Source organism: Pseudochaenichthys georgianus, chromosome 15, assembly GCF_902827115.2.
Source record: "Pseudochaenichthys georgianus chromosome 15, fPseGeo1.2, whole genome shotgun sequence".
NCBI lineage: Eukaryota > Metazoa > Chordata > Actinopteri > Perciformes > Channichthyidae > Pseudochaenichthys > Pseudochaenichthys georgianus.
In genome coordinates, this window is record NC_047517.1 from 17848987 (window position 1) to 17874234 (window position 25248).

General features: G+C 46.3%; 1 protein-coding gene across 1 annotated transcript; it reads right to left on the bottom strand.

Annotated features, from left to right (window-relative positions):
- Positions 1 to 604: 604 nt before the first annotated feature.
- jag1b (jagged canonical Notch ligand 1b) lies at positions 605 to 25089 on the bottom strand. The gene is made up of 26 exons (XM_034101024.2): positions 24724 to 25089; positions 24168 to 24473; positions 17730 to 17781; positions 14987 to 15244; positions 14396 to 14456; positions 12095 to 12225; positions 11878 to 11997; positions 10346 to 10459; positions 10145 to 10258; positions 9948 to 10061; positions 9564 to 9610; positions 8898 to 9071; positions 8341 to 8491; positions 7284 to 7448; positions 7061 to 7174; positions 6814 to 6927; positions 6536 to 6649; positions 5984 to 6100; positions 5290 to 5317; positions 4813 to 4898; positions 4115 to 4228; positions 3919 to 4028; positions 2743 to 2982; positions 2016 to 2147; positions 1636 to 1783; positions 605 to 1087 (listed from the first exon to the last, which is right to left on the bottom strand). The coding sequence occupies exons 1-26, from the start codon at positions 24778 to 24780 to the stop codon at positions 618 to 620; spliced, it is 3651 nt and encodes a 1216-aa protein (XP_033956915.1). The 5' UTR covers positions 24781 to 25089; the 3' UTR covers positions 605 to 617.
- Positions 25090 to 25248: the final 159 nt, after the last annotated feature.

The window sequence follows — 25248 nt, forward strand, 5'->3', positions numbered from 1 at the left end:
TAAGTTAATAAATCAAATATACACAATGATTAATAAAAAAATGTACATATCTACATGTTCTAAACCGACATAAATTCTTCATATTGGCAGCAACTGCTGACATTGAAACCTTCCCCTCCCTCCCCGAAAAATAAAAATAAATAATAAAGTTGATATTTTTTCTCATTTGACAGTTGCTGAAGTCTAAAAGCTGAAAAGGCACTTTCTCCAAACAGAACTAAAAATAATTCAAAAACATACTAAAAATAATTATCTCTAGCATTAAACATGTAGGGTCGTTTTAGTCATTGTACAACAATTACACCAGGAGCCCCTAACATGTGTCCACTAAATTAAAATAACAAAAAGGGAACTGAAATGCAGAGGAGGACACTTGCAGCTAGTTCTACAGTGAAATGTATACCAGTGCCTTGTGTTTCCAGCCAACCAAAGCAACTGTCACTGCCAGTGTAAGCCAGCTTGTCAAAACTTAAATTAACACGGGGAATATCTGAAAATACTGTGGGGTCACGACTGACACGACAGTTTGCTAACTACACATGCCAAAGCTCCCCCGTCTCACCCACCACCGGGGTGTGAAGGCATAAGGCTTGGTTGCACAGCAACACAGCTGTCTGCTATACAATGTAGTCCATCCTGTTTAAGCTGTTTGCTGTCTCCAAGTCTCTGTTGTCCTGTTTATTAGTCCAATTGGGGTTTTTGGACGTGGAGTTGGAGACCGGCGTCTTCTCGTCCCGCTCCACCAGTGTGTATGCTGGCTGTTTGGCGAAGCGGCCCTTCTGTAAGTGCCTCTCCTTGTCGTCCTCATTCCCCTCAGGATGATTTGTCCTTATTTTGGTAATGATGGAGTTCTTGCTTTCGTAGTCTTTGATGGCCACCGTGAGGCCCGAGTGCTTCTCTATAGGGTTCTTGATCTGGTTGAGCTGCTCCCTCACGTTGTTGGTCGTGTTGTCTTCGGCGCCGGTGGCCGGCGGCCCGTTGTGGTTGCTCTGTTTCCGCCGGCGCCGCATGCACCACAGCAACACAGAGACCAGGACGAGGACCCAGATGACAATGAAGACGGAGCTGAGGAGGGGCACTAGGTAGTCTGAGGGAAGAGAAGAAGACGGGTCAAAGAGATGCCCCAAATATAAAGGGTGAAAGGAGTCCCAGTTAAACAATACACAAAAGGTTCAATTGTATTACAATGTCAAGCTTGCTAAATAGTTAGCATGCTTTGCCAGTGCAACCTGACCTCTGAGCCCTGGACAAGGAAGGAGGCTGCTTCTATTTGGCTGTGGCGGCAGTCTGCTGTCACTGCGTTGATGAATGGTGGACACATGCGGGGGTCTTACTACGAGTCCAGCCAGTCGCAGTGAGCCAATCTAAAACCACGTAGCCAGGCAGCTCTGCTCTTTCCATTCTGACCATACAACTGCCATGAGATGGCAGGACCTGGCCGACCAACTTATGTGGGAGGATTAGGAATTACTTTTCACACGTGCATGACTTTTCTTTGGTACTAGGCATCACTGTCATTTAAGGGCCTTGGCTCCATCTCATCTGATCTTATCATTAAAAAACAGAATGCTCACACACCGAGTGAAAGTCTGGGAAACTCACAGGAAACAGCCAGAGTTTGGAGGCGGTTCTTACCCGTTTTGCTGGGGCTTGGCACGCGCACTTCTATGATGGCGGCGATGATGGTGTTGTTGTTGTTGCCGTTGCCCTTGCTAACCAGGTCGAATATCCTGTCTGTGAGCTCTTTAATAGGACTACGGTCCAACCGATGGTCCTCCATAGCCTAGAAGAGTGAAAAAGAAAGTAACATTTAAAATCTGTGGCTTTAGGTTTATGTTCTATTTTTCATTAATTGTGTTCACCTGACACAAAACAACCCAACCTAAATCCACAAACTATCCCATTAATGCTGCTAAGAATGCACGCTGCAGGCTATAAATCAAAGGGGATTCTGAGCATACATTAATAGAGGCAGGCAGGCATATGGCAGACAGGGAGTGGGAGGAGGTACTTACGATGCAGACGTGGATTTCGTTGCTGGCTGAGAATGAGGGGTCACAGGTTATGGACACAGAATGCTCCAAGGAGAAATTCTTCACCACGTACAGGCGCCTCAGCTGCTTACACACATCCTCCACGGTCAGGCTCTGGACATGGAGAAGAAGGAAAGCAAATGTTACAACACAAATACAAGGAGAAGAAAGAGCTCGGCCTGCACTTTTGGCAGTGGGGTCAACATGGTGGGGATCCACCTCATTTAAATTTAAGACCACATGCTCGTATGCTTGTCACTGTCTGCTGTCATGCTTGTTAGGCAGTTGGCGAGTGATGGTGCTGTGAGTCGCCAGTGGTCCTGTTTAGCTCAAATCCATCTGATCCTGAAATTAATCTTGCAGTGCGGTCAGGGTTAAGAGTGGATTGGCATGAAGTCGTGAATGCCTGATTCTCAGGAACTTGGATGCAGTCAACAAAAAGAAAGGGGACAAAAAAGAAGGAAATATCCCAGCATTTTTTCTTCCTGGAGCGAATTTAAATACATGGCCCGATTGTTCAGGAGTCTTAGACGAAAAATCCTTTTGCCAGGAGGGATGGTTGAGCACTTTTGAAAACCTGATCTTTCACAGTTTGCTGCTCCCATTCATGTTATAGAGGTGATGGTGAGGGGGGGGGGGGGGGGCTTGAAAAATGACCCCAAAACCCCTACAATTCAATCTCTCCCTCCCTGGTGCCTAGGTAACTCACTTGAGGCATGGTCTCCTTGTTGAAGGTGAAGGTGATGTTGGCGCAGCTGTTGTCCTGGTAACTGGAGCTGGGGTGGCATTCGGTGGGACGCGGGGGAGGGTTGGAGCGCCAGCACTCCCCCAGGCCGACGCAGGGCTTCACAAAGCAGTGGTCCTCCCTGATGGGGACGCAGCTCCGACCGGAGGGACACCCGCCGGGACCTTTGGCCCCTATGTGGCAGGACATAAGGCCACATGACATCTGGAGAGAAACACAGGACAGGGAAACTATGTTAAGACTTTTTCCTTATAATTCAACAAATATAAGGCTATAGGGCTGATGATACTTTTTCTTTAATCCCAGCTAGTGATGTGGCTCTAGGGATTGCAAGGTCTGTAGCAGGAGCGTTGGGATATTAATAGTATTGAGGATAATTAAAAAAAAATCCAGCACCTCTTTAATAATCTCAGTTTCTTTCTGTTTTTACTTTGTCTCCCTCCCCAAACAGCGTAAATCATTTGCCAAGATATATCGTTGTCGTGGTTTAATCGGTTTACCACTGAATTAATACAAATATATCTAATATCTAAATAAATATTGAACACCAGAGATTAAATCCCAGGTTGGAGTTTACAGTTGTTCCCAGTCACAGATCAAATGGCTCTGTACAGATTAATTTCGCTCCCATTCATGTCGAGGGATACGCTTCTGTAATCCGCTAAAGTGCGGTAAAACCCACACGTCTCTGTGTTCCCATATCGGACTATATTTACCATGGAAGTCTGTATCTCACAGCCCCAGGTCATTTTCACCCCATGATGCATCTCTCCCCTGAAGGGAGCAGTGTCAGTGAGGCGCCGTTGTTAATCTGGCAGTTAAATGAGCGTGATAATGATAGCACTACTTCGGGCCTCTACTGTACATCACCCAATCTTCACCCCGTGAGACTTTGGGAGATTCAGAGCTGGCACCTGACACCAGTATTGTCGACACTGCCATTGTGTTTCTTTCAAAACACATGTCATCATCTCGGTACAGAATGTGATGTTCCCACGCCAGCTCCACCCTGTGACACAGTGTTGTTGTAGGCCCTACCTGAGATCTCTGAAGAAGGAAGAGCCTGAGATACATCCACCCACGCAACCATTTACACCAAATACTTCAGTTTTACATTATTTCACATAGGGAGGGACCTACCTTTGTGCACACAACTTTCCCATTCGAACAGTGGCAGGTGTTGCAGTCTTCGTCCCATCTGCGACCATCGAGGACGACAAGTCCATTAACAGAGCAATGGTTTTTCGTCTCTGTTAAAAAGAATCACAGTATTAGATCTGGGAAGGTGTTTGTGATGTGTGTAATTTGTCCTTTATTGTGTCGTGAAGACTTGTACCTTCATGACAGTGGGGTCCCGTCCTGTCCGGGGGACACAGGCAACGATAGCCGTTGATCTCATCCACACAGTTGGAGCCAAAGGCACAGGGGGAGGACTGGCATTCATTAATATCTGTCACAGGAGGGGAAGAGCGAGAGGTAAGAAGTGGCTCTGTTTGGGAATAAAGAGAACAGCCAGACAGCGCACAAATATTAGGTTAAGCAGTCGGCACATCAATCTAATTCCTGGAGGTCATGTGTCATTTGAACAGTGCGTACACATACACGGCAGTTAATAAAAACACAAGCAAACATGCTTTAAATCAGTCCCGGACGTTTTTTTTGTTGCCCCATGCAGCTTTATTAAAAAGGCAGCATCATTAGCAGGTATGCAGGAGCTGAGGGCTGGACTTAGCAGAACAAAGGCTTTGCAATGGGAAAGAATGTGGCCATCTGAAAGCCTTTAAGAGGGAAAACAATCTGTGTAATCAGTGTCAGAGAGCATGGCTGATTAGCTGTTGGCCCGCTAAGCCGGTTTCCCCCGGGGACAGCAGCAGAGCCGGTGGAGCGACACCAAAATGGCTCGGTCTGGCCTGCAGCCCAACGCACAGATAATTGGCCGGCTAGACCTTCCATTTGGAGCGGCTGTGATGGTCCCGGGCCTGCTCTAACTTATTGGGGATCAGGGATGGGTAGGGAAGCCGGGCTAATACTTACTGATCCGGCAGTCTGGACCTGCGAAGCCTGCAGCACACTCGCAGCGGTACCAGTTATCCCCGTCCACACAGGTCCCGCTGTTGTAGCTGCAGAGAGAAAGAAGGAGGCAATGGGGCGTCAGTTTTTAATCTGGATTTGTTTTACAGACTAACATCAATCGACACACATTTCGGGGCTGGAATTTTCTCATCACTCGACTATAATGATCTCTCAAAAGGTAATTGATGCAATGAGACATGTGCATGTGTTTGGGAGTGAGCTCCAGTGGTATGTGGTTATAAAAAGAGTCCCGACAGGGAGTTCCAGAAACTGAGATAGCTGATTGCTTCCCAGGAATGACAGGGAAGGGTGTATGCCAGTTTCTCAGCGAGAGAGAGAGAGAGAGAGAGAAAGCCTGCAGGTGAGAATCTACGACGCAGGAGGAGCTCCCTGTTTACATCTGTCTAAATCCACAGGAAATGTTTGGCTTCCACTTACCATGGGTGGGGACTGCAGTCGTTGGTATCTGAGAGAGAGAGAGAGAGAGAGAGAGAGAGAGACAGAAAGCAGTGAGTGTGTTTGTTTTTTCTCACGTGTGTATGAGTGTTCGGCGCACATGACGGCTAAAAGCACGTCTGAGCTTGCGTGTTGGGCTGGACTCCGCAGCGCCTGATTACTCTGCCTTATTACCATCGGAGCAAACAATCCACTCTCACACTCAAAAATACATTCTAGCCCCCCCTTCCACCACACACATTCACACCGGTATTCCTACCCCGGCTAGTTCTCCCTCCCTTACAAAAGTCTGGGGAATTTATGTTTTAGAGAACATGCGTACGAGGGCAGGGATCCTAGGGAAATGAAGGCTGTAGAACAAGCCGACATGTCACTGTTTGGACAGGAATGCAACGACGAGAGGGGAGAGACGGGTGTGTGTTAGACGAGGAGGGGGAGGAGAGGGGGGAGAAACATCTGTCTCCACTTTCTCCCTCCTCTTTCTCCTCTCTTGGCTGGCAGCAGCCAGAGAGAGGAGAGAGCTAAAAAAGAAACAAAAAAGGTACAGATCAAGAGGGGATGGGAGTCGGGTTTAATCCGATGCAGGTTTGCCTTGACTAGGTAGCAGGAGGTTTATCATCATTTAATAGCAATAACTGTCCACCTTTGTCCCATCCACACTTTAAAGAGTACTCACTCTGGGTGCACGTGGGACCCTCCCAGCCTTCCTTGCAGACGCAGGCGAACGACTCTCCAGTCACCACGCAGGTTCCTCCATTCTCACACGGGTTGGGAAGGCAACTTGAGTTTTTGGCTGACAGAGAGAGAGAAAGCGGTTTTGTCAGTTTCCTCTTACTTTTAAAAAGATGTTATCAGTGAAATCAGTGATCATGAACCTTAAGAACACACAAATGTCTGATGTTGGTTTGGCTTTTTGTACTGTCGGGTTTCCATCTTCTCTGAGGGAATCTGCATTCCAGGACTTTGAAGTGTATTGTCTGTGCAATCAGGGAACTGGAAGCGGATGTCTGTCAGCACTCACAGGAGAGGGGAGAAATGTGCAAGCAAAAGATGGGAGGGAGTGTTGACAAAGTGAAGGGATAAAAACTGTTTGTGGACCTTGGGGATCTGACGGATCTGAGTAATATTGGAGACAAGACGGTGCTCTCCCACAAAGCAGTCTTACGCGCGTGTGTGTGTGTGTGTGTGTGTGTGAGAATATGAAAATGTAAACCAAGTGGTGACTCACCTATGTTACATGTGGTACCCTCCCACCCTGGGGAACACTTGCACTGGAACGTGTCGACCTCGTCATGGCAGGTGCCACCGTTGTTACAGGTGGCTTCATCGCACTGACTTTCACCTGAGGGGATCATTTACAACCATCGCTTTAGCTGTGCACTCGTTCAGAATAAACACACACGGTATAGCAGATTGAGTAATTACATACAGCCATAAGCACATGCCATGAGCCTGCACAGGCAGACTACACGGGTGTGGAAGAAAGAACAAAAAGAGAGCTCTTACGGGAGTGGCAGGTCTTTCCCTTCCAGCCATTCTTGCATTCGCAAAAGAAATCAGTCACCAAGTCTCGACATGTCCCTCCATTATGACAGGGGTTGGTGCTGCAGTCATCGATGTCTGGTGGAGACATTGGACGGGAGTGTGATTAATGGGCGGCATTTCAAACAGTTTTTATGTTGAAGCATGATTACACGGTCCAATGAAGGAGGTGTGTTTGTGTGGAGGTCACGGCACGAGCAGTACTACTCACTGATCTCGCAGTGGTCGCCCTCCCAACCGTCGCCGCAGATGCACTGGTACACGCTGACTTTGTCGATGCAGGTGCCTCCGTTGCGACATGGGTTACTCTCGCAGTCGTTGATGTCTGAAATAAACAAGACAAATGTGAGATTGTGAGTGTGAGGTCAATCTGATATAGCACAATCGGTGGAGCCTTGTGTTCTGCACTGTGAGTGTGTGGGGTCTGGTCTTACTCTCGTGGCAGTAGGTGCCTCTGAAGCCCTCTTGGCACTCGCAGCTGAACTGGCCCGCGGCCTGGCTCCGGCAGCGCCCGTGAGGTCCACACACATTGGATGAAATGTAGCGCTCCCCTCCCGGCGTGCTGTTCGACGCCACAGACACGGTGCAGCTGTCAATCACTGCGAAGAGAAGAGACAGTAAAACAGCTGACATTCCATGTTTGAACAGAAACTTGTTCCAAATCATAAAATAGGGTTTATGTCTTCCAAGTGAAAAGAATGTATTTCATTGCTGATATTCACATGAGAGCATCCATCTGATCTGAGCCCATCATAAAAAAAGGAGATGAGAGCCAAAAAGTGACAAAGAAAGCAGGAGTGAGCATGAGAGAGGACGAGATTAGGAAATATCTACAAGTACAGGCCTTAAAATCCCCTGAGAAAAACTGTATCAGTGAGAATGTGAAAAAAATTAATGACGGGAGAAACAGCCATAAGCTGTTATGCTTTCATAAGCAATTCAGAGCGATCTGTTTCACTCTGCGCTGAAATCCCTTCCTTTCCCCCTGTCTGATCAGGTTAGAGGAGCGGGGGGGATTTTCTCCCCTGTAATCACTCCATTCTTGCCAAGAGCAAAGAGAATCTCACCGTCTGGTATCTGACTCCGTGGTTGGTCCACTCAATTACACACATGCACACACAAAAGTTGTGCACACTCAATGAGGAAAAAAAGGAGAAGTAGCCCACCAAGTCATTACCAAGAACACACACAGTGCTATCAGCCTTTTGCCAGAAGGAACTCAGAGGAGGGGAGAATCATTGGAAAAGCTTTGCAGAGAAGATGGAGGGGGGCTACACAAAAAAAAAAAACCTTCTCACCTAGGCCAAAAAACTTGCAATGCTTCAGACTGATGTATAGGTTTTGCGCTCATGGGAATTTTTTTGACAAATGCTGAAGACCTGGCCTTAGTCAGCATTTTACTACAGCAGTTTATGCAGATCAACTTACAGAAATGTTCTGGAAGAAGACAAAGCGTGAAAAGCTTGTGGTTACTGCAGGCAGGAGACGTACCTTTACACGTGGTGGTGCGACAGTGGTCTTTGAGGTGGGAGCAGTTCTTGCCCTCGTAGTCCTCGGGGCAGGCGCAGTAGTAGTCTGTGGCCAGGTTGAAGCAGGGCGCTCCGTTCTGACACGGGTTGGGCGAGCAGTAATCGATATCCAGCTATGGCAAAAAGGTATGGAATAGAGAGTGGTGAACCCGATAGCTCACATGGTTTCTGCTACACTGAACAGAGCAAAACCCACAGCATCCTCCCTGCAGGCTGTGCCAGGAAACAACACACGCACAGTGCTTGGAGGAAGGGGAAAAACAAGGCAGAGACATAGGAGCCGTCCTCCGAGTCTGGGCTTCAGCACTGAGGAATGTATCCCGCTGTAGCCAGGAGCAGCTTCAACAAAGCACTCCCTTTTAAAAAAGGAGGATTGTGGAACAACAGCCATTTAAGAGGGTGGGGCAGGCAAACTTTACAACGAACCCAAAGATACAGCAATGCTGGCAGATAGGGGGCCGAGAAGGCTTAAGATGCTAAACGATAGCAGGTATGATAGTGGTGGGAGTTGTGTATTACCTGGCAGAGGTTTCCTGAGAAGCCTGCCAGACACAGGCACTGGAAGCCATTGACTTCGTCCTGACAGCGGCCGCCGTTCAGACACGGCGCGCTCGCACACTCGTCGATGTCCCTCTCACAATGATCGCCGGCGAAGCCAGGGGGGCACGCGCAATGATAGCCGTTAACCAAGTCCTGAGGGAGCAAGAGAGACACAAGGGTTAAGCTAATGCAGGCACACACTTGATGAAGTGTTTTGACAGGGTGGGGTGCAAACAATAACTGTTAAACCAGGGAACAAAATGAATAGCTATAGCTGAGAGGGGGGGTCGCGGCAACTTTTGAGGGGACATTATCACAGCTCAGCAATTACTTCAACACATTTTCCTGGCACGGGCTCAACACAATAATGTTTATGGTAATTCTAGCCAGTGTGGTCAAGGACCTTGTGTGTCCCTCCCTTAGAAACCCCTCTGAACTCACTCCCCTCAGATTTGATTTCATAGAGGAATTCCACAACAATTCCACTGTCGGTTTTAGAGAGTACCGTTTACAGCAGCTATTTACGCAACCGCTGTAAATGTCCCTGGTTTTCGACAAAGAAACGCAATAAAGCAAACAAACAAGCTGGCAAACGAAGTAGCGAAGCCAGATAAAGCTAATAATGCTTTTTGACCCGGCACGTACCTTGCAAGTTCCCCCATTCTGGCACTGGTCCTTGCAGTCGTTAATGTCTGCACGAGAAAACAAATAATATGTGAGGATTAATACTGAACGGCTTGAGAGAATTGTCTGTCTTTGAAAACAAGTCTGTGCTTTACGTCTCCCATGCTAGAGGCCTTTGAAAACATTGTCAGAGCGAGAGAGAGTTGAATAGTGGTGTGCAGAATCCATGCAACACAGAGTACTGAGCAATCCTGCCTGCTGCCGAGTGGAACTGGTCCTGGGATTGTCCCCACAGCATGCGCACACAGGGCTTATAACATTATAGCACACTGCAGGAAAAGGCCACACTCCACAGACTAAATCAAAAAGGAGCTGGACAGGTGCATCCGACAGCCGTCAACTCACTGGTGTCGCAGTTCTGCCCCGTCCAACCAGGGACGCACTCGCAGAAGTATCCACCAATCAGGTTGCGGCACGAGTTGGCATTGACACAGGGCTTGCCGTCGCATTCGTTGGCATCTACAGAGGGAGAGAAGGGGTTAGTGGCATTTGCATGTGCAGTTGACAGGCGTGGCGTGGTCGGAGGAGGAAAAGAGGCTCACCTATCAGACACGTCTTCCCCGACCACTGTGAAGGACAGTGACACTTGAAACCGTTCACTTGATCCTGGCACGTTCCCGCGTGATTGCAGGGGTTTGGTGAGCAGTCGTCAACATCTAAAACGAGGAAGTCACTCGTGGTTATTCACCGTGATTGTATGAGGGTACTGACATTGAATGGCTGCAGGTTGAGTGGAATCTTACTGGTGGTGCAGGAGGGGCCGCTCCAGCCTGGCGCACACTGACATTCGTAGCCTTGACTGGTTTCTGAACAGCTCCCTCCGTTAGAGCATGGATTGGATAGACAGGCATGTTCCGCTAGAAAGAGAAACATTTTGAAATCACTCCTGTCAATCACTTCAAAAAATTAGAAGATCCACTATTTGATACATGTGTGATTTGATAAGCTGATATTTAAATTGATGTTTTTCTGATGTTGTAGCTGCCATGAAACTAATTCACTCTGACATCATATGGTGTACTATATTCAAAAGAAAAATAAATCAGATGCAAATATCCATTCAGCTTCTGACTCATTACTGGAAAACTGCACGCTTCTCTGCCCGCTGTCAGCAGAACACACCCAGGGGTCGACTTCCCTCACCCATCATCTTACTCCTTGCCTCCCCCCCTGGCCCAAAATCCCTCCCATCTCACTCTCATTACCCGCCCGGCAGAACACACCACCAGGAAATCATCTTTCATGCTAAGTTGACCCGACCAACGCACCGTGACTTCCCTCTGACTCCCCGCCATTCTTCTTCTGAGAAGGGGCACAAGATGAGAGAGTGGCGGGAGGGGGCGCGGGAGAGAGGGGGGGAGGATCTGCCCCTGGAGTTTCTCCTTTATGGACGAGTTAAGGATGAGTGGGTCCCAAATGAATCAAAAATGAATGATTCACTCGGAGAATAACTAGGCAGTTGGAGGTGATCAGTGGTATGCCGTGGGGAGGGGTGAGGATGCGGCCCTGCACCCGGGGGCCTCTATGTTACAATAGGCTGACGTATCCCCTGCTCTGAGGACCTCCTGTTACGAAGGGCACGGTTTCCTGACATCTCCGCAGTTAAGCTGTCAGCACCCCGCGAGGCTCAGATTTAATGAGGAAAAACCATCATCTCCATGGTAAGTGTTTGCAGCAGCTGAACCTTAGCACCGCACCCATCTGTCTGGAGGGCCTGAGGAGCGGGGGGATGACCAGCCCCTGAAGATCAAACCGGTGGATTACCTGACTTGGGGGCCACTCATGCTGGAGTGGAAACAAGATTATTGCCGAGTTACCACCTCCTCTGATTACAAACTCAAGGCACCTCTGACCTTTTGTCTGCACGCTAAGAAAGCCCAGAACCTACCCACTTACTCTAACTGCAAGCATAAGGATGAGACTCCATGAGATTCAATCTTCTATTTAAACTTGGGTTGCACAAGTATATCGTTTAATAAGCAACACCGAAAATAAGGGGGTTTAGGTGAATCTTGGAGTCTGTATTTTGGCAAAAAACTGATAAACAATGAAAACTCTAAGCGGTAGAGGACAGGACATTCTGACGTCTAGCCTTTGAGTCCACTTACCAACCTCTACAAAGATTGGTTCCTAAATGTCCCACAATGCAACTTTGGAGCATCTTTTCTCTCTCTCTCTCATTACGAGAGACAAGTAAACGGGGTGAGTTTTCTAGTCTCTTAAAAAGCTACTTCCAAAGCTTGCTAGCAATAGAAAGACTCAAATTGACACTCACCTCTCTCACAGTTTGCCCCAGAGTAGCCTTCAGCACAGGTACACTGGTACTTGTCAGGCCCTGTGTTGATACACGTCCCTCCATTCATACATGGCTGGTGAGTGCCACAATAGTTCAGATCTGAAAAGGGAGAGGTTACCACACCTTTAGTTTGTTTTTACAAAACACAAGCTGCTCTTACGGTGACCTGCAACGGAAATTATAGATGGGAATTCACCTTTATCGCAAAGGTGGCCGCCCCAGTTGGTGTCGCACAGGCACTGCCACGGCTCTACACAGGTGCCGTGTACACAGCCGGGGTGGGGGATGCACTTGTCACAGTACTGGCCCTGCCAGCCATACAGACACCTGCAAGACACAGTCATTTCATTAGCCTCAGAAGTGTGAAATTAAGTAAAACAAAAAAACATAAGCAATACAGACAGACACGCCAGAAGAAAAAACATGCAGAACATTCAGGAAAATTCACAACAATCACAGTGAGGTCAAATAATCTCTTATGGTGTCTGAACATATGAATAGCTTATTGTTCTGTTTATTTAAAATGACTCAAAGCAATACAGTAATAATCTGAATGTAATGAGCACCAGAATAGTGGATGCAACATGGCGCTGCACACATGAAACCAACCAAGGGCCACTATGCTTGCCCTCACAACAACTGTGCTGTGTCTTAATAGACCACAAATACATCCCAAGTAGCAGGGTGCTTATGCAACAGCTTTTAAACAATACTTGAGGACAAGAAAACAGAAGAGCATTTATAATTTTACCAAACAAAAAGACTAAATTACAGTTCCAATGGGACCTGTAGCACAGCTAGCATTAGCATGCGGCCAGACGCTCCCTTTAACAACACCCTGCCTGTGGCTTGGCAGTGGAGACAGAGAGGAGTGTTCGGCTGCTTTCGCTGCTGCTCATCCTGGTTCCCACGAGTCAGGAGTCAGGCTCGTGCCCCAAGGCCGAGGAGTGGAGCTCAGCCTTCTGACCACTGAAATGTCCAGGTCCATAATTACACTGATAACGCTGCCCTTTTCTTCCTGGGCTCCATAATTAAGAAGGCAACAATCCAGCCGGACTGATAAGTGTCTTTTTTTAAAAAGGTGGCGAGGTGGCGATACAGTTGCTGCTGTGGAGCCTAGCGAAAGGAAACCTTGTCCCTCTGGGGGGAGCGGCGCGCTGATTAGCCCGAGAAATGGACAGACTATAAAAATAAACGCGGTGGTTAAGTAAACCTCGGCCTGTGATTAAAGGGGCTATTCTTAAAAGTGTGCTAATCCTCTCCATGAGAAGCAGAGCAGGATTCCCCAGCAGGATCCCAAATCATTTAGTTATTACGCAGACAAAATACTGGGGAGTGACATTACATGGCCTCGCTCTGCTGACGCATACAACTGCTTTAACTCCTGACATGAAAACAGAGTGTTGTTGCTGTGCAGTTAATGATGTTTAAGCCATGCATTTTAGTCCACAGGTGCACTGTGTCAAATCTGAGGTATCAATAAATACACCAGACTAAATTAAGTTCCCATGGAGCGTAATCAGCAGTGGCACCACTGACATCAACTTAGCGACAAGGTGACTGCCCTCGCCGGCAGCTCATGTCGTTGTGTTCAGCTTTTGTTTAACGCTGTGCAGCAGCGTAACGATGGGAAACTGCTCACTGACTACAACAGTAGAAGAGCTTGCTTGGAGAGTTTTTTGGCACGCGGAATATAAACATAGTTAAACCCAGAGCTTTAAATATAGCCACACCTGTGCAGAGACTAAAGCAATTCAACTCTCTTGTTCTGAAGAGAACACACAAGCATTTACAAGAAACCTGATGATGTCAAAAGCTTGGGAAAAACAACATCACTGCTCGCACAATACGATCAAACCTGATCGTCCTTGTGCTTGATTTATGGCCAAATCAGACAACTAAGAAATCAGCCAATGCCTGAACTGTGGGAAGTTGGGGCAGAGCAGGGCCTCCGCCAGGATGAGATACAACTGCACACAATGCCCCAGCTCTGATATCCATCTGTGCCGGGTTTTTCCTCTGGCTGTGTGCATAAACAGCATTAGGAAAGCCATTAGCTACACAAACAATACACTTTAACGCTCATCCGAACGTTACATGTGATTTGCCTGATAACACTCGCCTCATTAGAGGGAAACGCATTACATTTCCAACATGGAGACTTGGCAGTTGAGCCTCTCCCTTTTCTCTGACTGGCAGCTCCGGTCCAAAGCTCCACGAGAGATTTACAAGCAGCTCAGCCAGCATCTCTGTTAAAGCCCTGGTACTGATAGTCTCTTGGCTAGAAAACGGAGCACGTACAGGGAAAGATCCATGCCATGACTGAACTGGTGCTTGGACACAATCCCTACACATCGGATTGATCCACACCACAGGCCTCTGGCAGCGGCCTTCGTAAGAAGTCAAATCAACCGTGTTTGACATTATATACAGTACATAAGCAATAAACCCTTGATAACAGACTAATAAATCATACTAAACGGCCTTGGTCACTTACTTGCATCCACCTGGCTCCTTACATGATCCATGTTCAGTGCTGCAGCCTTGTCGACATATAGCTAGAGGAGGAAAAAGGAAAACAAAAAGAAAGTACTGCCTGGTAACTAGGTTCAAATTTAGCTCCATTTTAAAAGCACATATAAATTATAGCAGTAAATTATTTCATTACTACCCTCCATCACATTTCAACATGAGAGAACACGTATTGCTGTCGACAAACAACGAGGCATGCTCTGCCATGTAACACAGTAACATATTTATTGAGGAATAGACTGCAGTCCAGGCTGATTTCCTAGGGATAGAAGTTTATTCCTCGTCATACGGGCAATGAAAAGCTTTATTTGATTGGAAGAGGAAAGAGAAATGATGTGAGAGTTCAGAAACAAAGGCTTCCATTCAATGCAAACCACACCGCAGACAGTGTATCGGCATGATTCACAGATTACAGTCTGGCTGATAGTTTAAGAAGTCCCATTCAGAGTCATAAATACCAATCTGACTGTCTCAAGCTGCTGGTCTGATCAGCATTTACATTTAGAAGTGATGTCACCCACCCATCTCATCATGCTGACATTTCATCACTTCTTACCTGTGTTGCAGTCAAGTCCGGACCAGCCTTCCAGACATGTCTTGTTTCCATTGTAGTCGCATGTGTAATGCCCGAAGAACTCATCCCTCGGGCGACAGAACTTATTGCAGCCGAAGCCATAGTAGTGCTCGTCACAGCTGACCCGGATCTGGTACTCAAACTGAGCCACACGGTCGTTGTGAGTCAGCTTTTGCCAATGCGGGCTGGGGTTGATCATGCCTGAATGAGAGGCTTTCTCTATCAACTTCCCATCTGCACCTAAAACACCCATTGAGACATGATTAGCATAACATAATTAAATGCTTTCCTCAGCTATATTAATAGTCATCAAATGTTTGAGCCAGGGACAGGATAGTGGAATGCAGCATTCTACTTTATGCATTTGGGAGTTGCAATGTTATGCGTGATCATACAGTGGGAAGTGGGAACCCAACGATTCAGACACAAATTGCAGAAGATCTCCGAGATAGCAGATTATATGCAATTAAACCAACTATGTGCGCTGGAGAGGAAGAAAAGTAGAAGGAGGAAATACAGAAAAAAGGGAAAGGCTGCCTGTAATGAGCACTCTTAACTGCTTTTTTCTCACGCTCCCTCTCCAACTCTCCCTGGTTGGGTTTCTGATTCTCAGGTTTACAGCTTGAGGATATTACTGGCCTCAGATGCTGTCCTCTGCATCGGCTCAGGCTAAGACAGAACCGCAGCCGCAGCGCGAGGATGCCACAGTCACTGCTGGGACGCCTGCCAGAATGCCATCAGCACTTTTCGCCCCCCATCACATTCATTCGTGTACTCAACAGCAGTCGAAAAGGACTTGAGTCAACTCTTTTTTTAAAAGTATCCAGCTAAACTTCAAACAGGGAGCAAAGGCCCAGGTTATGTTGTGCAACAACCAAAGGCGACTTAAAAAACACACAGACCTGACCCAGAAAGAGACTTATTTTCCTGTCAAACATGAGGAGGTCACGGCCCTGTCAAACGGGCAAGGACTGACCTGAGAGCCCAGGGCCGTAATGAGCCTCACACGCAGAGTAAACACTCAAACTGAGCAAACATGCTTAGCCTAGACTCCAGACACTACACTGTACACACATACAAGACCTGCACCTTAACACCTCTCATTCACTCACACAGGGAGCACTCGCTACTATACATCTAAATATGCCACCTGGGACTGGGAGAGAATGAAAAATATGTCAAAGTCGTTATTTACTGCCCTCACATGAGCAGAGGTGGCTGACCGCCGGGTGAGTTGCTTCTCTGTGTAGTATGATGCAATGCAGTGGGGGACGCTTCGCTGTCATTTATTGACTGTGCTGTGGTGTGCATCAGGGGCATACTGGAATCACATTGCCCAGTCACATTTCACAGTGGTCTGGAATCCAGAGCTCAGCTGTGAGGCATTTCTCTACCGAGTGCTGACCTGCAGTGTCAGGAGTCACACATCCTTACTACCTGCTGCCTGGCTCGGAGCTAAACATAAATCAGACGCTCTTTATAAAGCTTAGAGCGGTCGTGTTTGAGCATCATATTCAATTTAATATCGAGAAAATCTAAATGTTTAAGCTGTAAAAAGGGGACTTATTTTCTCACACACTGGATATAAAGTCATAGAAAAGTAATCTGGACAAAAAGGGAAACAAAGAAAAATGTACATAACTTTAAAACTGAAATGAAACTATTAACTGTGTTTATGAATCAGTCTGCATTCAAACATCAGTCAGGATGGTCACAACATATGAAGCTATCGGAGCTGCGAGCTAGCCCAGTGGAGCTCAGAGGGGCTTAACCAGCATTGACTGTGTACATTCAGAGGGCTTTTCACACCAATGCCCTAATAGCTCTCTGGGGAGCGGCAAATACAGCAGAAAAGACCGAAACCTTGTTGACCTCGAACGGACCTGCATAAACAAGCATGGGTGAGGGCCCTCCCTCAGCTGGGATCACTGCGCTGTCGCCAATCTGACCGCTAACCAGCAGGAATCCCAACACAGTTAACGACAGAAAACCAAACCTGCCATCCAGAATTTGGATTCAGCATGTTAACACCACGCCAGTTCATGGGAAGAACACCCACGGTGTTCGAGTACTACACTGTAAAGTCTTCCACTGTGAGCTCAGCATGCAACCCAGGTAAGGTCACTTTAACCTACAAGGCAGGATAACTCTGAGGCCTTGCCCCCCGCCCCCACGCATTGTGACTGTAGGCTAGTCCCAGGGCCGTGCTGGGCGGCCGGATGAACTCTGTGTTTCACGCCTCAGTGACAGTGAGACTGTGTGACCCCGACCCTGGCTGGCAGCACCTGCCATCAGTCATCGGCCAAATGAAAACATTTTCATAGGGGGTTAGCGTGGCCCCCTCTGTTCTCCTCCCCTCCTCTACCTCGCCACACTTGCTTCTCTCTGTCTGCACCCCCACCTCACTACCCCCGGTTTGCCCGGTCCCCGGTCCCCACTTCTTCTTCTTCTTCTTCTTCTTCCTCTTCTTCCTCCTCCTCGCTTCCCTGTCCTGCTCTCCCGCCTTACAGGCAGCTGTCAACACACTGTCCTAACACAGACACACACACACGCACACCCAGTGGACCATGTGGAAGAGGCCAGGGGGTTCAGGACAGGAAGAATAAACTTCCTTCTCCGACCTTCAACACGACTCCTCCCAGACGTTGCCATGAGGGTAGCGGAGGGAAGACAGAAAAAAGAGGGGAAGGCAAGATGGAGATGCCAGACCAGGACAAATACTCACCACCGGTTTCATTTTTGAAGTCCAAGGCTTCCACTATCAAAGTGTAGGACCTCTGGAAGACAAAAGGGAGAAACAAGGAGTGTTAGCCAAGAGCAGGATCATAAAGCAATCATTGTATTATGAATGAGTATAAACATTCCCCTTTAAAGATAAAGTGATAATTATGTCAGACGGGTATTGTGAAGAGAGCCACAGAACAGTGTTTTTACCTTTACCACCAATTTACTTTTCCAAGTTTCTAACGACCTCACCAGCCTTGCTAATGAAGCTTACTTCTCCCTCTCGTTGAGTTAGCTTACAACAGGACCCAGGACAGAAGCAAACTGCTAACTATTAGCTTATCACAATGGGCCTGTTGATCTGATTAAGAGAGGATAAGCTGGCGGTGGTGCAGAGGTCTCTGCATCTTAACGATTAGGATGAGACAAATGGGCAGTGGGGTCTGGTTGAACTGGACATCCACCCAGCAGGAGGGTGCGTCTGTCTGATGCACTTGAAACCAGCCAGATATAACAGCGCTGAACTGGACCAATTGCTATTATAAGTCAAAATAAAAAAGGGGATAAAATGGTACATTGGAAATGATAAAATTGGATTTCACATTTCTATAGTCAGTTGATGATGTCCAAGTCAGTTCCGTTTTATAAAACTATAGTGACCTGTGCAATGACTGGTGTATGACTTGTAAAATCAAGTCTAAAGTGCTAAAGCAAACTGTTGTCTGCAAGAATTAAGTTAAGAATTAATCGACATAAAAGTGTTTGTGACTGATGGTGAGGAGGACAGGCACCGAGAGAGAGACTGAATGAGTGCTACACTCTGCAGGGCCTGTCTTGATTTCAGCACTCCCCAAAACGCTTTGTCTGATTCAGGGTCGGTAGCGCTCACACCAATATCAGCTTACACATTCACGCTGCCCTGTGCCACAGTCTTGAGAGAGCGAACAATGTGCCTGTGAACGCGCATGACAGAGTCAGAGAGAAAGTATGCGATTGTGAGAAAGTGTAATCCACTTAAGTGCTCAAGCATCCACTAGAAAACACCTACTTGTTATATTCACACACATGCTTGCCCCCAGCAGCGCTGCCTGAAGGCATTTCAGAAATTCTGCATTGCTACTATGGCCTTCTTTGCTGCAGTGACTTCATGGTAAACAAACCTTTGCTCGAAGGAAACCCCCTGTTCACTTTCCAAAGGGAGAAAAAAAGAAGGTATGACTCACTTCTGGACTGTTTTCCATGGCTTTACCTTGTTTTGTAAGCCATTCAACTTTCAATCTTACCAGGAGACATTTGTCTGATCATGTGCCAGAGTTGCACTGCAATCAGAAGTGCTCATCAGCAGTTGTGAGTATATCCTGACTCACAATTGGCTGCAATCACTTGACACAGAACTCAAGTGAGTGAGTCAAAGGCAGCGTTTCTGCCAGGGGGGCGTCTTGCCGTCATTTGACAAAAAAAAAAAAAATTAGAGGGAAGATCGAGAGTTTTTTTTTTATTTGATTTTGATTTGATATACTTTATTAATCCCCGTGGGGAAATTGTTTCTCTGCATTTGACCCATCCTAGTGTTAGGAGCAGTGGGCTGCCATTTTGAACGGCGCCCGGGGAGCAGTGTGGGGAACGGTGCCTTGCTCAGGGACACCTCGGTAGCACTTAGTCTTGCCGGGACTTGAACTAGTGACCTTCCAGTTGCCAAGCCAAGTCCCTATCGACTTCACCACCACCGCCCCATCGCTTGAAATGACGAAAAAGGAAAAAGGACGCCGTCTGTATAACTGTACTTAAGGTACTTGCAGTCCCACCTGCTTGTCCACCTACATCTTTGAATTAATTGAGGATGGGAAAAATGTATTTGAGAAAGCTACCCAAAACAAAATCCCACATATGACGCATTGGGCGCATTGTGAGTTCATCCTTCGAACGGGAACTGAAATGCATCACAACGACACTGAACTGTCTGAAGTATATTGCCTGACACCTCAGCCTTCTAATATTAGTCATTATTGCAACATTGAATTGGGGTGGTTGTGACTAACATGAGAAGTAGGAGAAGTGTTACAAAACTTGACTAGAATTTGTAATCTACCAAGTCTCTTCAGTGACCCTTCAGTAACCTCTCAAACAATGCAAGCATATTTGATCAACATGTTATCAGTTTACACAGGCATTAGGAACAATGTATCCCTGCCAACTGAGAAGTAAAACAAGCCTGATTCACCTGCTACACAAAGAAACTTCACATTCTGACGGGTGGAAGTCAAATAATGAAATCACTTTGTGGTGAACTGCTGTCAAGAGGCACACATTTTAATGGGTTATTGGATGATTCCTTTACAGAGCAGTCCAACAACAAAACACACCCAAAAACTGCATGATTTGGACTTGTCTCAACAAGGAAGCTGTTGCAACATCATCACCACACACTGATGATGTGTTAGTACCACAATAACATGATTGACAACCCAATCAAATTAAAACCCTTTTACTCCGTGGCATTAGATAACAATGTTTTCAATTATCTTATTGTCGTTGGTGTTCGCATTAAGTAAACTACATCTGAACATCCACAGGCGTATCAATGAAACAATGTTTTAGTGGTTTGATCTAACAAGTAGCATTGCCGTTATTGAGATATTTGGTTCCAGACCAAATAAACAGTGAGATACTGCCCAACTTGTCATTCACTAACACTCCATAACTTCTCGGCGGTTATCAGCTTTGAACTGTCTGCCACTGCCAGGTTCACTTTTCCCAGGCTCCCAGCTGACTCACAATTTCTCTTTGAACTACAACACACACACACACACACACACACACGCACACACGTCTTCTTATCTTTCCTGGCCAAGCAGGCACTGTCCAACAGACAAGTAACATAAGCGATAAAGATCACTCCAGTTTGAAACACAATGACTTGCCAAAGAACACTACTGGATCCTCTCAGTAGGGGAATATTCCCAATACACACACACTGGCCTCTCATCCTGCCCTACGATGAACCATTGCAAGGTAATCCAACAAAATACAAAGTGAGGCATGGCTCACGGAAAAACAGGCATAAGCCAAAGGTCTAAAAAAAAAAGAAAAAGGCATGGCACAACAGATTAGACTGGTCTGAGCCTACACTCAGCACACAGGAAATGTCAACAGTCCAGTCAAAGGGATGTTAACCTTCTGTATCAGTTTCCCTGAGTCAATCACTTCAATAGTATCAGACTGAGATCTAACCAATGACTTGGGACTGCTAGGTAACACACCCTTGTTTGACATAAAACCCAGTCATGAAAAGACAACTCAATCATAATCACATTCAAAGCCATGAATGCATTGTTTTGCCAAAAGATTTTCATCAAAACAAGAGTTGCAGAGAGATCGTACAATCAACAGCTTATTAAATAACCTGTAGAGGTTCGTTAACCCCGGGGACACGATACAACCTCACCCAGAGGAAAGAATCTCAACTTTTCCCAACTGAAACAGACGCAAACAGATTTTGGATCTCTCACAATGCGAACAAGATCCAAACCAATGAACCCTAGGAATAAAAGTCAATATAAAGCATTTAACTAAACAAACAGCCAGGCATCCATCTTTTGCAATGGTCACTGGCCATTAATGGAAACAAAAACAAGGCACAGGTAAACTCCAATTAAAAAAAGGCATTTTCATTGGATGTCACGCTCCCATACAGCGTGAAACAACTTCGATAAGCAGCAAAGCTTCAGAGGGCATTATGTAACTTCACACTCACACAATACTGCAAGTTCACTGAGAAAGTCCTTAAAGTGAAAGATGGGGTTAGGTAGGAGGGAGGAAAGAAAAAAAGAAGAGAAAGAACACGTTTCTCTTCCCTCTTTCACTTGAGTAATTTGCACTTAACTGCCACATCAGAGCAGACTATATAAAACAAACATGTCATTACCCAAAAAGCAGCCGGCAGCGCTTACCCTCCAGGCTGTGCTGACTATTGTTCTGAGACTCACCTCTTCCCAGTTCTCAGGTGGCTCCGGCTTGTCAACAAATCAATCACAGTGATGCATGTATGTCTCAGTTCGGACAAAAGATGTCGGCATCATGAAAGATGAAGGAAGAATGAGCTATTCAATTAGGGGAATAATGAAATCAAATTTGAGCAGAATGCGGGGTGCCAGATCAACTAGGGCTTGAGATGTAAGGCAAGATATTACTTACATTAGAGTGTAAGAATATACTAGTGCTAATAAAAGTTCAGTCTAACTTATGTCTTCCATTCTTGTATAGGTGCAACATGGGCAAATCTGCTGAGGTGGCCACAGTTTGCTCCGAGAGCAAACTTCATCACTGCTGAGTCTACTACATCTGCTTCCTGTTGCTTGCCCTGCACTGGCATTACAGCTGCACTGCCTCTATTATGCTCTATAATCCTCACTGTAGTCACTGAGGGCACACCATTGTCCCTGCTTGATACACTGTGAGGGACCTCACTTCTCTGTGGAATAAAAGCACAGAGCAGACATTGGCAAATCCATACAGGGCATGGCACTCGGACAGATGCCTGGCTCTACCTGATCTAAGCACATGTGTGTAGCCTCATTAAGTGCAGCAGTTACTGTGGGTGGCAAGGTTAAAGGGATGAAATGCCTGGGGTCCAACAGAGCATGACTTAAACAAAGCCCTTGGCCTGGACAAGAGGCCAACTTCATACAGCTCACAAGAGAGGATGAAGGGGGGAAAGCTTCATGAACTCGGAGTACCCAACAACCCAATTGCACCACACTGCCATCTGTCCACAACAGCCAATCAACTGATGAAAAGGACAAAGAGTGATATCATACCTAACCTGACAATTGTTAATGTGCAGTGAAGTAAAGCACTTGAAGTGAAGGATGAGAGAATCTAACGAGCTGCTCTGTTCTTTTCCAAATCTCAACCTAGCTGCTCCAAAAACAGTTTTCTCCAATAGAGTTGAATACAATTAATGTATATAGACACAACATTTCTTAAATGATACATTGACTACACCACATAATCATTTTCTACCTAAATCAATGGATTTATGACTTTAATGACATCAGCCATAAGGTCTAAGACATGTAGGCCATAGTCTACTTGTTATCACTAATATATAAAAATAAATAAGCCAAGCAAGCAGAGTGCTTAAACATGAAATGGCACAGGTTCCATTTCAATGTCAACAAGTGCCGTTTTCAAAAGGAAAGGGTTTATAACAAGTAAAATGAAACTAATCTGGAACTGAGGGTTCTTGCCAAGTTAGTAATGCCATAGCGTGAACATAAACAGAAACCTTTGTCTTTTAAAAAAGGTGCGAGGCGCCAGTGTCTAAGTGGAGAGCGAATAAAAAATACAGACCATATCAAATGGCATGCTACCCATTGTTGAACTGGCTTTAACATCATAAGGAAAATAACATACATCTCAATGATCCATTCTACCCCAAAGGTAACAGACTTGTACAAATGTTGTACTCAAAAGTATTTCACATGAGATGTTCCAGTTCTATCACTTATCTGTGCCGTGTGAGGCCATCACTGCTTGAAATGACAAGAACTTCCATCAAGATTGTGGTAAAAATAGCCTTGATGTAATTGGACACACACATACCAGTGGACTGTGCCTTTCACCCATCAGGCACAAAGAAGGAGTTTGCGGGCCAAGCTGTGGGGCCAGTCAGTCTGTGAACAGTCCTACTTTTTTCACTACATCGAAATGTGCTCCAGCATGGCAAATCATATCTTGCAGAGCTACAACTCTCCCACAGGCCTGTCAGGCCCATTTATTTACTCTATGAAGAAGAGCTGACACTTGAGGAAATCAGAAAGTGGGCTTTCACTCTGGAGTTACTGAACTGTGCAACATGAGCAGCTGCCAGGGAATTCTGGGAGAATGCAGCTAACCCACCTTTATACCTCAACTTTTTACTTGTTGAACTCAAGCCAGGCAAGTAAAAAAAACATTTACGAGGAACATTTCAAGAATACATTGTACAAAGAAGAATCTAACCACATCCATGGTGGAGGCAATAAACTAAAATAGATTATCTTGACATATTTGATGGTTTTTAACTTTGGGTCATAATTAGACCATCTTTTTTAGAATTCCCCATGGATTGTGACCACTTTCGGTTTTATGATGATTCAACATGCAAAGTTCTTTAAACACCATAACACAGACAGGCCTAGGCCAAATTGCGAAAAATACCTGCACCTGGTTAATTGGCGCAGATAATGAGGAGACCAGGGGGGTCTTTCCTCAAAAGGATAATTCACAGAGAGCTAACTACCAAAGAAATCCACTTTTCGGGAGAGTGAGAATGAGTGACTGACAGTAATTGCACCTAACTGCCCTGCAAACAAACATGTTCTCTCCAAGAAGAAGAGATGGGAGAGAAAGAAGCGCATCAGGACATTCAGAAATGTTTTTAAAGTCTTCAACTCACCGGCCAGGCAAAACTGAAGGCCAAAACAATCCTCGATTTGTCATTCCTGACAGAACTCTTGAAAGAAAAGGTATTTCCTCCGAGGACAGGCGTAGATCCCATTCCGAAGCTGCAGGGCCCTGCAACAGAAACTCTGGACTGGTATTCCTTCAGGCAAACTCTGAAAAACGTATTGCACTGGTCCCGTGTGCATTTTCTATCCGCCGTGGTCCGTGTGCCATCACAACACATGCCGTTCAGCAGCTCTCCGTTTGCATTGTGCATCGATAAGATTTGCAACTCGAATTGTCCCGATCCCTCTGACACCTGTTGAGGACAGAAGAGTGAGTGCAATGGAAAACTTTGACCCCATTATTTAAAAAAACAAATTGTGATTCAAAACGGGACGTTCTGCCAATAGTTACCAGACATTATTTGCACTTGCAGCAAGCTAACTTTGCATGTGGCATGTAATGTTAGCATAGCCGTGTGCATAAAAAGGCGACAATCAAAATGTATGCAAACAGCTGAACTGAGTGACCCTTCCCGCTGTTTTACCCTGAAGAAGTCCACATACCTTGGCCAGAAAGCAGAGTAAAAAGGCAGCAACGACTGAGCCCCGTCTCAAAATCATGCCTCCGGACTGCTGTTGGCACTCGCTTGTTAGTAGTCGTGTGTCCGACACACGGCACCAAAGCTCTCCTCTGGTTTAAACATGCACGAGTGGGAAACAACACTTTGGTCAGCGGAGCACAGGTTCCCGGTTCATAGAAGACCTCTTCCTCGTATGTCCCTGAACCACTCCGTGAGTCTACTCTTCTTCGTTATCCGACACTTTGCCCCTGTTGTTGAAGAAAGTTTTACACAGTGGCCATGCGGCAGCCGAGCCCACTGCTGACTGACTGACTTACTGACTGCTGGCCCGAGCTGGTGCTGGCTACACAAGTTCAGCAGGGAGGGAGGTTCCCGAGCCGCGAGCCTCCATATTCATGAGCAGGGCCCAGTGAGCCCGCCCCTCTCACATCATGAGCATAATCATACACTCTTTGGCAGTAAGGTGGTGGGAAGAAAGAAAAAAAAATTAACTATGACCTGCAGTCAT

Bases quoted from the DNA above. Each gene is read 5' to 3' on its own strand.
- jag1b (XM_034101024.2), bottom strand. From the start codon at position 24,780: ATGATTTTGAGACGGGGCTCAGTCGTTGCTGCCTTTTTACTCTGCTTT. The intron at 15,245-17,729 runs GTGAGTATTTGT...TGGGTGTTTTAG, and splicing joins CTTCAAAAATGAAACCGGTG to GTGCAGATGGGAAGTTGATA. The intron at 6,928-7,060 runs GTGAGTAGTACT...TGTCTCCACCAG, and splicing joins GGGCGACCACTGCGAGATCA to ACATCGATGACTGCAGCACC.